This window comes from Apus apus, chromosome 18 (assembly GCF_020740795.1).
Source record: "Apus apus isolate bApuApu2 chromosome 18, bApuApu2.pri.cur, whole genome shotgun sequence".
Lineage (NCBI taxonomy): Eukaryota > Metazoa > Chordata > Aves > Apodiformes > Apodidae > Apus > Apus apus.
Window position 1 is genome coordinate 12,051,842 of NC_067299.1, and position 12,999 is coordinate 12,064,840.

At 51.5% G+C, this 12,999-nt stretch overlaps 1 protein-coding gene across 1 annotated transcript in view; it reads right to left on the reverse strand.

Annotated features, from left to right (window-relative positions):
- Window positions 1-2,558: 2,558 nt before the first annotated feature.
- The window catches only part of LOC127392332 (acrosin-like), a 35,346-nt gene continuing 24,905 nt past the window's right edge, over window positions 2,559-12,999 (reverse strand). The window contains exons 3-6 of the mRNA XM_051636102.1: window positions 4,145-4,377; window positions 3,549-3,814; window positions 3,125-3,276; window positions 2,559-2,747 (exon numbers count right to left, since the gene is read on the reverse strand). Of these exons, the coding sequence (XP_051492062.1) occupies window positions 2,559-2,747; window positions 3,125-3,276; window positions 3,549-3,814; window positions 4,145-4,377 (840 nt within the window). The remainder of the gene's footprint in view (window positions 2,748-3,124; window positions 3,277-3,548; window positions 3,815-4,144; window positions 4,378-12,999) is intronic.

Below are 12,999 nucleotides of genomic sequence, written 5' to 3' on the forward strand. Positions count from 1 at the left end.
AAAGGGGGGATTGATAGTCACAGGGTACTCATTAGTAGATTCAATAGAAAAATAGCCAGCTCCGAGGGACACCCACCTCTGCCCAGTCACACCCTGGTAAGAACCTATTTAAGAAGAGGTAAAAAAATGCTGTGCAGCAGCTGCAGGGAGAGAAATGAGAAACGGAGAGAGAGACAACTCTACAGACACCAAGGTCAGTGGTGTCAAGAGAGGGAAAGGAGATGGGCCATGTGTCAGAGGAGATACTCTCCTGCGGCCCATGGGGAAGACTGTGATGTCGCAGGAGGTCCCCCCACGTGCAGGTGTCCTCCACCTGAAGGACCATAGTGGAGCAGATGTCCACATTGCAGCTGATGGAGGACCCCATGCCACAGCAGGTAGACGTGCCCTGAGAGAAGCTGCAGCCCCTGGAGAGTCCAGAATGGAGCAGGCTCCTGGCAGGAGCTGTCACCTGTGGAGAGTACCCTGTGCAGGAGCAGGTTTTCTGGCAGGACCTATAGTCCATGGGGGGACCCATGCTGGAGCAGTCGTTCCTGAAGGTCTGCACACTGTGGAAAGGAATCATGCTGGAGCAGTTTTTGAAGAACTGCTTCAAGTGGGAAGGACCCACATTGGAGAAGTTTCTGAAGGACTGTATCCCATTGGGGGACCCCCCACTGGAGCAGGGGAAGAGTGTGAGGATGAAGGAGCAGCAGAGGCAAAATGTGATGAGCTGAGAGCAATCCCCATCCCCTGCTCCCATGCACTGCTCAGCAGGAGGAGGAGGCAGAAGATACAGGAGTGAAGTTGAGCCTGGGAATAAAGGAGGGACGATGGAGAGAAGGTGTTTTTAGTTTTGTTTTACTTCTTCTGTTACAATTAATTGTCAATAAATTATACTGATTTCCCCAGGTTGAGTCTGTTTTGCCCTTGGTGGTGACTGGTCAGGAATCTCCCTGTCCTTACCTCCACCCTCAAGTTTATATCATCATATTTTGTCCTGCTGTCTTGTTGAGAAGGGGGACTGATAAAGTGGCTTGGTGGGGACCTGGTGGTCAGCCAAGGTCAACCCACCTGAGGAACCATGACACACCCTGCGCAGGTGCAAGACTCAGTTTGTCTTCCCAAGAGCCAGAGCCCATTCCAGAACATGTACACCTATTTCACAGGCATGAATGGAAAAGCAGGTGAACAGAGGCAGAGCAGCACCTTCACCAGCACCCACTTCACACAAAAGGCACCACCCCGTCCTCCTCTTCCTCTCCAGCTGGTCAGGACAGATGGTCAGCAGTGAGACCTGCACACACATCATTCCCTGAATTCCTGAGCATGGTAGATTCATGGGTCCCTTCAATATGGGCATGGGAATTAAGTTCAATTAAAGTCTATGGCTGGTTGACAAGCTACTCACCCAGCAACTGGTACAGATCGGGGCTCTTTCCAGCTTCCTCGTCAGCCAGTCCTGTTGCTGTTTCCAACCACGGGTCCCCAGGACCCATGGTCCCTCTGCATTGCCAGCAGCCCGGCCTCTGGACCCACCGCCCCCTGGGCACAGAGTGGGGCCACACAGAAAAGGAGTTGGAATCACTCTCCAGAAGGCAGGATGGATGGAGGTGGTCAGGTGCAGGGCTCAGGCAAACAAGCAAACCAACCAGCAGCTTTTGAGCCACTGGCTCCTTGATCCCCCCCCTTCTCTCCATTTTCCATGCTTATGCATCCCCTCATCTTCCTTGACTCCTCCCTTTCTCTGCGCTTGTCTCCTCCCAAACAAGGGACCTATCCCTGGGTAGCTTTTCCCCCTTGCTCCCAGGTTTGATACACCGGTGAACAGACGTGGTGCTTCAGGTGCTGTTCCCTAGGTCATCTTGGACTTCCATGGCATTCCTGATGCTGCTTCCTGGGTGTTGCTGTCCCTGCCACTCCTCTCCCCAAAATCACTCCAGCTCTTTCTTCCCTTCTCTCTGAAGTGTGACCACCTCATCATATCATTCCCCGTACCTACCCAGTAAGATGTGGCTCTACCTCATCGCACTGTAACTCATGTCAGTGTCTCACTGGGTTTGCTCTGCTCAGCAAACTCAAACTCTTGCCATGCTCAGGAGGTCCCAGTGTCTGTTCAGGCAGCTGAGGCTCACGCCAGGCCCCAGTCATCAGCCCCTGTGCCTTAACGGATCCCCCACAGTTCCCTGCATGTCACATTTTCCCCCAGACTTTTCCAAGCCTCCATGTGTCTTCTTCATCCCGTGGTGCCTTGGAACACTCTCCTCTCCAGCCAGGCAGGTTTCAGCCCTTTTGAGTGACTCTCCCTGTGTGCCCTTGTCTGCCTGCTGCCTCATTTTGCAGGTGCCCAGCATGGAAGTCCTTGCTTTGTACAGGAGATTGAACTGGACTGGAGCAGGGTTAGCTGTGAAAACTGGCACCTTTATTTCAAGAACTAAGTCAACTCACGCATTTGAGTGCATCCAAGGGAGCGTGGACAGGACAGAGCAGGCCTTTGACACCAAATCTGCCTTTGGATCAGCAGGCATTGCCCCAAAAGGAAATTGCCATGGAACACTGCAGCTTGCACTGAATCCTCTTCATTCAGCAGCCCTCCCTGCTGCACGCAGTCCCAGCTGCACCAGGATCCAGTTGTAGAAGTGCTGTGTGGAAGTGTAAACCCCAGGCTGTCTTGCTCTTGCACATCCTCTCCCCCAGCTGGTCAATCCAACCAGCCAGAAGTAGTCACCACAGTTATCTTTGCAGACCAGAGGGCCACCACTGTCACCCTGCAGCAGAGGAGAGCAGCAGAGGAGAGAGTGAAGGTGGTGTTGGGTGGCCCCTGACAGCACTATGGGGTCTCCTCCTTACAGCACCTGCCTGAGCTGTGCTGGCTGCACAGAGAGGCTCTGCTCAGGGCTGGAGATGACAGAACTGTGTCTGGAAGGGAGTTGTGGGGCTCTCTGTCCTGCACAGAGCTCCTGGAGCTGTGGAAGATGGAGGTTCCAGGATTGGGATCTGTACCCATGGGCTGCCAAGAGCACTGGCTGGGCCTCTGGGAGAAGGGGGCACTGAGCTGTGGTTGGGGAAGGGGAGGTGAGTCCCAGCAGTGGTGGGGACCCAGGGGAGGGTGACTTGTCAGGCAAAGCCTGCACTGGAGTCCTACCTGGCAGGTGTCGATAACACCCTGTTCATAGCCAGCACACAGGTGGTGGTGGTGGATTTCCCCTCTGTACCACCAGCTGCTGTTACAGATGCCGGTACCAATGAGGTGCACCCTGGCCTCCTGCAGGACATCACTCTCGTTTACAGAGGCTGCTGTGAGCACAGAAAGGAATTAGCACCCTGCAGGTCGCTGCCAGTACATCGCCCCTGTCTGGGCAAACCCCTTCCCTGCAGCTTGGCTTTGCCTCTTGAAGGCTGGTGCTCCCCTTCTGTCTTGTTCTGCACAATGGGTCAGGCCCACCTCTCTCTGGGCAGACATCCCCACAGCTTGACTCTGGCTTTGGCCCCTGCTCTCAGCAAGCCCAGCCTGGCTCCCCAGTGTGCCCAGTTGGCACTCAGGACACGAGGACTTTTTGGGAACTCACATCTGGCAGTGGTGGCACCCCAGCCACTGACGTAGCAGGTTTTCAGCTCTTGTACTCTCAGCGAGATGTCAGGCACACAGGCCAGCTGTATGTAGGAGCTGCACTGGACGGGCTGGTCCAGCTCCAGCAGGGCGATGTCGTTCCAATGCGTGGGTGCGTTATAGTGCTCGTGGATCAGGAGCTGCCTGATGTGGCGCACTTGGACCTCAGGGCCCAGCCGAGACAAGCGGTTGGCCCCGATCACCACGCGCCACGTGGAGATGTAGCTGGAAGGCAGATGGAGAGAGCGTCAGGGGAACAGGAGCCCTGAGCTGCAGCAGCCCAGCGGCTCCTGCCTTCTGCCTCCTACAGGGGAGAGGGAAGCAGCACTGCCGAGAGTGTAGCTGCTCTGGTCTTTGGCTCCAGGAACGTGAGGCTGGAGGCTGCCAGGAGGCAGGGGCACCAGCCCAGCCCTCTCCTGAGCAGGCTCCCAGCTGGGCTCTGAGTGCCCAGGAACTGGCCATGCTGCAAGAAGACGGGATGGGAGGAGGACGTGGTGCTGCAGACGGGGCACCTGCTTGTGCTGGGGGGACATCCTCCTTCCTGGTCCTCCTTACCTGGCATTGATGAAGCAGTGGGCTGCTGTGAGGACCCACTGTGGGCTGATGAGGGACCCTCCACATATGTGCCCTGAGCCTACTGTCCAGGGATCCTGGATGCAGAGAAGGAGTGAAAAAGGAAAGGGCCAGGAAGCAGGACAGAAGGATATAGTGAGAAGCGGTGGGACATGGAGCAGGAGGGAGAGACACACAAGAACAGTGACAGAGAGAGAGAGACAGAGACTTGGAGCCTCACAAGAGGGAGGGAGAAAGAAAGGGAGGGATATGGAGTCCTGTGGAGAGATACAGGAAGACAAAAAATGGAAGTGGCATCAGGGAGCAGCAGAGACGGGTAGTAAAGAGATGGACAGGAAGAAGGAGAGGGACAGTGGGATACAGCATGCCAAAAACTCCAGAGACAGTGAGACGGACAGAGGGAGAGAGAAAGAGAAGGAAAGAGAGAGAGAAAGAGGATGTGAAAGGGAGCGAGACATACACTCACGGCAGGGAGGTTGGGACCTGATGGTCTTTAAGGTCCCTTCCAACTTTAACCATTCTGTGATTCTATGATTCTACATTGGTGGCAAGAGAAAAAGCATGACAGGCAAGAGGCCAGAGACGTGATGAAAAACAGGGAGGGATGCACATGGGGACAAAGAGGCAGAGAACAAAAAAAACAGCCATGGCCTGCAGGAGAGAGACAGAATTAAAGAGCGGCTCAGAGCCGGACAGAGAGCGCAAGGAAAACACAGGGGAGGGCAAAATGGTTGAACAAGAGAGGGCCTGGAAATGAGAGAGGGAGAAACAGGGAGCAGGACACAGGGGCAGAGAGAAGAGAGGTACTGGGCGCAAAATAATGACACCAGGGAGGGAAAGGCAGAGGGGCACAGGCATAGGGAGGGATCCGGAGGCTGAAGAGGGGCGATGTGGCCCCAGGGGTCCGGGGCTCACCACAGGTCCTGCTGTCAGTGCTGCTGGCAGAGTTTAAAGTCCTGACACTTCTGTCTCTGCCCCTCTCAGCTGGAACAAGATGAGATTTCCTGGATGCACAGCCTGATGTGCACACACAAGTGCCACACAGCCGGGCTGGGCTCTGGTCATGCACACAGCCCCATGGGGCACACTGGCCACCTACTCTGCTCAGGACCACTCACAGGGAGCCTTCCTCAGGCGGAGAGGCTGCTGTCTGTGGGCTGCGGGCAGCTTCCAGCCAGACCCGCTCTTGTCCTTCTCCAGCCACTTCACCTTCTCGCCATCTCTTCAGCTTCAGCCCAAGCTGCACGCAGCCACCAACACCGCAGGGGCAGAGGGGGCAGGAGCTGCCCTGAGCATGGCCCCTGGGCGAGGGAAAGAGCCACGGCCCCCTGCAGCCAGGCCAGGCCAGACTCTTCTGCTGCAGCAGCTCCTGCAGCCCCTGGTCCTGCCCGGTCCCGCACCACCGGTCGAGCTTGCTGGGCCCCGCTCCCTGCTGCCGGGACAGGCCGGGGACGTGATGGGGAGAGACCAAAATTAGCAATGATGGAAACTCCAGAGTGGAGCTGGAAACAAATGTGCCAGGTCACAGACTTTGCTGCCCTTGAAAACTGTCATCTCTGTCTGTGCAGCTGACAGGAGGGGCTGGACTCCAGCACAGACAAGGTTTGCTGGCGCTAAAGCTGCTGGGAAGAGCGGAGTGACGGGGTGTCCCTGCCACACTGGGGCTCCCCGACCATCACCTCCTCTTCCTCCTGAAGCACCAGTCACTGCGTGCTGGCAGAACACAGGTTACCCAAGGGGGTGGCCTGGGCTTGGTGCCAGAGGAGGGAGCTGCTGGCTGGGGTGGTAAGGAGCTCTCTGCTGCTGGGGATTTGATGTCCTCCCACCTCCCAGCCCTTCCAGAGGTGGCTATGGAGTGTCTGGCACAGGATGGCCCTACTGCCTGGTTGGGGGCACTGCCCACAGTGCCCACAGGGCTGGAAGTGCAGTCCCAGATCCCCCAAGGAGATGGAGCAGGCCCTGGGGGCACAGCTCCTTTCTCTCCACAGGGAAACTGCTCCTCTGGCTCACAAGCAGGGGTGTGCAAGCCCAGAGCAAGCCAAAGGCCACCTCTGGATACTAGGATGAATGATGACTTAGACCTGGCAGAGAGTGGGAGCTCATTCATGTCCTGGTATGTCTGGAGGGCCAGGTTGGACTAAAGGCTCTCCTCGCTCCTCTTTCCTCTCTCCTCTCTTTTCCCTCCTCCTTCCTCCCTCCTCTCTCCTAACACCCTGGGGCAGCGGGTGCTGTGCTGCCGTGAGCAGTGGGTGCCAGGGCACTCTCCAGGCAATCCTGATTGCTGCCATTTCCCCTTTGCCCTCTGCTTCTCTAGAAAACACTTCCTCAGGAGATGAACAAATGCATCTTCTCCTGGGGAACGCCTCACCATGAGGTGAGCATGTAAAACACCCTGGGACCCGGGTGTGCTGAGGGGGAGCTTGTCCTGCAGGCAGCAGGAGAGGCAGGAATAAGACTCCACAACCTCAGGGTGCTCCACAGCTGAAGGACACCGTGGGCTTGGGCTTTGTGTTCCAGCTTTAGTAAAACAGCCATTTTCCAGAGGAGAGATGGGTCAAACCAAAACAGCAGCTACTGAGAAGGGACTGAGCTGAAAAGTTCAATTACTAGGAAGAAAACTGGTTCTATCCTGGCTCAGACAAGGACAGCCACTAGCCACGAGATCTTGCTGCTGCTGGTGACACTCTCCCAGGAGGCTCCCTGTGACCCAGCTGAGCTCCTGGTGGTCCCCTTGCACCTGCAGCAATGTGGCCTGAATGTTCTTCAGCAGCTCCTTGTCCCGCTCCAGGGAGGAAGATGACAAGGTGGGTCTGTGAATGGGGTCCTGGCTGCTCCCCAGGGACAGCAGGGAGCACTGCCGTGGGCTGTCAGTGCCAGCAGGACATTTGCATCCAGGCTGGAATTTCCCTCCATGCTGCTGATTTGTGCAAGGCAATTGAAAGGAAGGGGGCACCACCTGCCACGACATGAAGAACTCCACCAGCTCCTGGAGCTGAAAATACTGCAAGTGCTGGACTCGGCCCCCAGAAAGGTGTGGAAAGAAAACAACACTGATGTAGGACTGGTGGTTTTGCCCCAAATGTAAATATAAACACAAAGGGAGGAGCCCCTCCAGCTGGGAAACCAAATCCTATTTGCCAGAAGCTGAGAAGAGCATCCAAGACCACACAGACCTGTGTGTGGCACAAGTGGTGTGGTAAGGATGTCCCTAGAGTTCACACTCACCAGATGACCTTGCAAAATAGATGCCATGCTCTGCAAGGAGAACAAAATGGTAATATGGATGATGGTTCACCAAACTTGGAGGTGTCCCTGAGGCCAAGTCAGTCTGTATCTTGCATCAAAACCACCTCAGTTAAGAAAAAAAGGCAAGTACTTGTCATAGGTGACTCACATCTAGAGGGAGTGGAAAGCCCTATGTGCAGGTCAGACACAGTTCTTAGGGAGTTGACTCCATGGAGCCAGGGTTAAGGATATATGGAAGAAACACCCTACCCTAGTTCAGCCCTTGGATTACTACCCATTACTGATATTCCAAGTAGGCAATGAAGATATACTTTCAACAACTCACAGATGTCTCACGCTCACTAGCCCTGGTTCTCGTGGGGGGCTTCAATTTACCAGATGTCTGCTGAAGTACAACACAGCAGAAAGGGGCCAATCCAGGAGGTTTTTGGAATGTGTGGAAGATAGCTTCCTGCTACAGCTGGTCAGGGAGCCTGCCAGAGGTCGTGCCATACCTGACCTACTGTTTACGAACAGGGAAGAGCTGGTGGGAGATGTGGTGGTTGGAGGTTGTCTTGGGCGCAGCGACCATGATATGATAGAATTTTCAGTATATGGTGAAGTTAGGATGGTTGTCAGCAAAACATCTGCCTTGGACTTCTGGATGGCTGACTTTGGTCTATTCAGGGTGCTGGCTCAGAGAGTCCCTTGGGAAGGAGCCCTCAGAAACAGAGGAGCCCACGAAGTCTGGACACACCTTAAGAATGAAATTGTGAAGGTGCAAGAGCAGGATGTCCCTGTGGGCCAAAAAAGGAGCCGGCGGGGAAGAAGCCCAGCCTGGATGAACAGTAAAATATTACAAGAACTCAGAAATAATAAAAGACTATATCAACTTTGGAAAAAGGGGCAGGTCAATCAGGAAGCACTTAAGGATATTGTAAGGGCATGTAGAAAGAGAATTAGAGATGCAAAAGCTCAGTTAGAACTTAATCTGTCGATTTCTGTTAAGGATAATAAAATGTGCTTCTATAAATACATAAATGCCAGGGAACATCTCCATTCTTTATTCGATGAAGGGGAGAACATAGTCAAAAAAGACAAAGGAAAATCTGAGGTACTTAACACCTTCTTTGCCTCAGTCTTTGACAAAAATACCCTCAGGATATCTGGGCTCCTGAGTTGGCAGACAGGGATGGGGAGCAGAATCCCCCTCCTGTAATCCAGGAGGAAGTAGTTAGGGACCTGCTGTGCCACTTAGATCCCAACAAGTCCATGGGTCTGGCTGGGATTCATCTCAGGGTGCTGAGGGAGCTGGTGGAAGATCTGGTTAAGTCACTATCATATATCACCTATCCTGGCTGTGCAGGGAGGTCCCAGATGACTGGAGGTTGGCCAATGTGACCCCATCCAAAAGAAGGGTCAGAAGGAGGATCCAGGGAACTATAGGCCTGTCAGCCTGACCCTGGTGCTTGGCAAGGTTATGGAGCAGAACATCCTGAGTGCCATCAAGCGGCATGGAGAAGACAACCAGGGGATCAGGTCCAGCCAGCATGGGTTTAGGAAAGGAAGGTCCTGCGTGACCAATCTGATCTCCTTCTGTGACTGGGTGACCTGCCCAGTGGATGAGGGGAAGGCTGTGGATGTGGTCTACTGCGACTTCAGCAAAACCTTAGACACAGTCCCCTACAGCATCCTCCTGGAAAAGCTGGCAGGCCATGGCTTGGACAGGTGCACCCTTGCCTGGTTTAAAAACTGGCTGGATGACCAGGCCCAGAGAGTGATGGTGAATGGAGCTGCATCCAGCTGGCGTCCAGTGGCAAGTGCTATCCCCCAGGGATCAGTACTGGGCCCAGTCCTATTCAACATCTTTATTGATGACCTGGATGAGGGGGATTGAGTCCACCCTCAGTAAGTGATTATGTAATTTGGACAGAAAGAGAGAAACATCTGATCTTAGTGCTGCAGAAAATGCATTTTCTGTGAGAAAGGAATTGTCAGGGTACATGAGTTGCTGTGAGGACTTTGTTAGAAGCCCTTACGCTAGAAACTTTTATGCTGGTGTGTTTGGTCCCTTCACTGGGACACAAATACTTGTGACACACAGTAGTTGCTGTGAGAGGTGCAGAATGAATCCTGAGAGGGATGCTTGGTAAGGCTGAAATTTTTACTGGGTTAGTAAAGAGAAAGACAGTGAACCCATAAATCTTCCTATATCCAGTGTGTGGATCTTCTCGAGTCCCTGCTTTTGTTACTCTCTGGGATGCTTCCTTTCCTTCCTTCCTTCCTTCCTTCCTTCCTTCCTTCCTTCCTTCCTTCCTTCCTTCTTCCTTCCTTCCTTCCTTCCGCCCTTCCTTCCTTCCTTCCGCCCTTCCTTCCTTCCGCCCTTCCTTCCTTCCCCCCTTCCTTCCTTCCGCCCTGCCCTGCCCTGCCCTGCCCTGCCCTGCCCTGCCCTGCCCTGCCCTGCCCTGCCCTGCCCTCCCTTCCCCTTCCCTTCCCTTCCCTTCCCTTCCCTTCCCTTCCCTTCCCTTCCCTTCCCTTCCCTTCCCTTCCCTTCCCTTCCCTTCCCTTCCCTTCTCTTCCCTGCCCTGCCCTGCCCTGCCCTGCCCTGCCCTGCCCTGCCCTGCCCTCTTCCCTCTTCCCTCCTTTCCTTCCTTTTCTTCCTTTTCTTCCTTTTCTTCCTTTCCTTCCTTTTCTTCCTTTTCTTCCTTTCCTTCCTTTTCTTCCTTTCTTTTCTGTTCAGGTCCAGCCATCCCATTAAGAAGAAATGATGCTGGAAGATGATGGGTGTTGGGGTGGCAGTGAGCTCTATACATCTACTGCTCTCAGACCTGCTGGAGAGATGGATTGCTCAAGGCTTGGAAGCTGCCCAGTGGACTCAGAGCTGTGAAGGCAGGACAGAATGAGAGCTCAGAAGCTGCAGGAAACAATTATTCAAGATGGCAAAGAGTTTATCAATCACTTTGATAGAAGGTGTTTGTCAGCCTTTGTCATCAACATCATAGGGTTTGGGCTACATTATCGCGTGCTATTGGAGTCTCAAATAACAATGTGGCCAAAATAACCTTTTGCCACATTCCCTGGAGTATGAGGTTCACACAGTGTGGAACCTGGCTGCTGTGGTTTGTGCTTTTGTCACTTGAGGATTGAATAGTCACAAATTAAGCCACAGTATCTTTTTTGTACTTTCAGAAACAGAAGCTAGTTCAGAAAATATAACTGAAAGCAATTAGCAAGCAGATCTTGCTGTAAAAGCAAGACTTTAATGGTCTTTTTCTATTTTCTATGTATTTACGAGGTAAAAGTGGAGACTTGTACACTTGTGTGAACTGCTCTGAGTAATCTGAGTGGATTCCCTCTTAAAAATGAAGTAAGAGGGTATTCATATCCCTTTGCATGGTCCCAAACAGGAAGACTCCTGTGCTGCTTTACCGCTTCAACACTGCAGTTATACTATGTGCTGACATTTCAGTAAACAAAAGAGAGCAAGTCTGAAAGAGAGGAGACCATAGAATTAAAATAAATCTCTTGACTCGCCCATCAACAACATTTATGCCACATAACATCAGATGACTTGTCTTGCCTTTCCAGTTCAGAGACTATTCCAGAACTTCAGCACTCTGCTGCCTGGCAGTCTTACAATTTACATCCTCAGTGTATTGATGCCCCTCTAATAGTCATTTGTCTTGCTTGTCTTGCTTTGCCTCTTCCACTCCCTGACCTTTATCTTCCTCATTTGTACTAAGTGACCACCTCTTTCCTCTTTTTTCTTATGAGAAACCAGAACTCCTTTGCTTCCTGCAATATTTTCTCATTTTTCACTTCTGTTCCTCTATCCTGTGGTTGCCTGCAGGACAGAAATACTACAGGCAGGGTGTTTCTGGTAATATTTTAAAAATTATAATAGTGAAATCTAGCCTGCAGCAAGGGGAGAAATATAATTCAAAATTTCACTTCTGAGATCACATTTTTTCCTCTCCATCAAAACTGTAAAGCCAGATTCATTGAGAAAGAACTTAAGAAATGAAATTAGTGTAAGATGATTGTTAGCTCCTTGATCGTCCAGTTAGCCAACACTTCCCATAATGGGGGCAGGGGAGTGGAAGGAAGTTGAGGCCGTTGATGTGTTATGGTGGTTGTTGGAATGTGTTTGAAAAACCCATAGAAAGCACTTAACAGAAGCAAGATTGATTTGTGCACCACTGTGTGTGTCTTCTGCCCCCTGAATCTCTCCGGTCTGTGGCTCATGTCAGGATGAGCCGTGCGGTGTGCTCTGCACAGAAACTGCAGCCACGGGTACAGGGCGTGTGCCCAGTCTGGATCCCACAGAGGAATTGGGAGGACGCTCTGGGTTGTGGACGGAACAGCTGGTCTGTGTGAATCCAATCCAGAATGAATGCTCAAAGTCAAAAATTAAAAAAATGAAGCAAATGAGAAATGGAACTTGCTATGAATTGTTTCAATACCAGGCTTTCTTAGGAAGAAGGGGCAATGTCTATCATGTCGAGAGCAGTTGACTTGTCTCTAGGAATAGTTCTGGTATGGCTGAAGTACAGTAGAAGGTTCTTTCAATCCTAGGATTATCCTTAGGTCAAATCCTATGGCCAAAATTATCAAAGGTGAAGTTACAGATTATTTTGTTATGCTTTTATGAAAAAATTGTAGACATTAATTTCCAGAATAAACTGTAATTGTTATAGCACTGACTGATGGAATAACATCCTTCAGGAATTACACACCTTCTTCCACATGTGAGAATTTCTTCCTAAGCTGAATTTATACTCTCTCCTTCAGCATAACATCTGGATAGAAGATATGATGTGGCTGTTGGAAGTAGTCCATTATATGATTTCATTATTGTCATAACCCACATAAAGCTTGGTAATCATAATAGACTATTTCTTTGTCATTCACCTCTCTTATTTATTCAGTGCTTGAAACTTTATCCCTAGTGAAGGAGAGCAGTATTGGTCTGTTGGAAAAGAATCTTCAACTGTGTCACTAAAAACAAACAACTAACCAAACATCTCTTCTTAATACCCATAATAATAAAAACCAGAATAAACAAAATAACTATCTCCCTACCTCCTAATCTGCTATTGGAGGGGTTGGTTTGTAACCTGAATTTTCAGTATTGACAAAATGTGGAAAATACTTGAAGAGAGGAAGAAAATTCACTTGGCAATGTAAGAACTGCTTGTAGAAATGCTCAGTGAAGGCCTCTGTGTGGCAGGGGCACAGCATCATTGGAGTGGGTTCCTGCTGACTTGGTCATGCAGCAGGTGGCTACCTTGCACAGGCCTTGCCTCTTCAAAGCAATTACAAGAACTAACAGGATAGAAGTACAAGTGCAGTTTCATATAGCTAGCTAGTCTAGTCTATCTAGACTAATTCTCAAGTACCCTTTGATTAATTAACCCTGTGAAAAGCATCTGGCACTTGAGCTTAAGGTAGAGCAGAAGGACCTTGCTATTAGTGATACAATCAACCTCTCCAGAATGTCTTCTCCCTGTGAAGGAAGATGCACCGTAAGGGGACAGTTTACATGTTGATGGCTTGTAGCAAAACCTGGTCTCCTCAGCCTGTCAGGCACCTGAATGTTCCTTGTGCTCAGT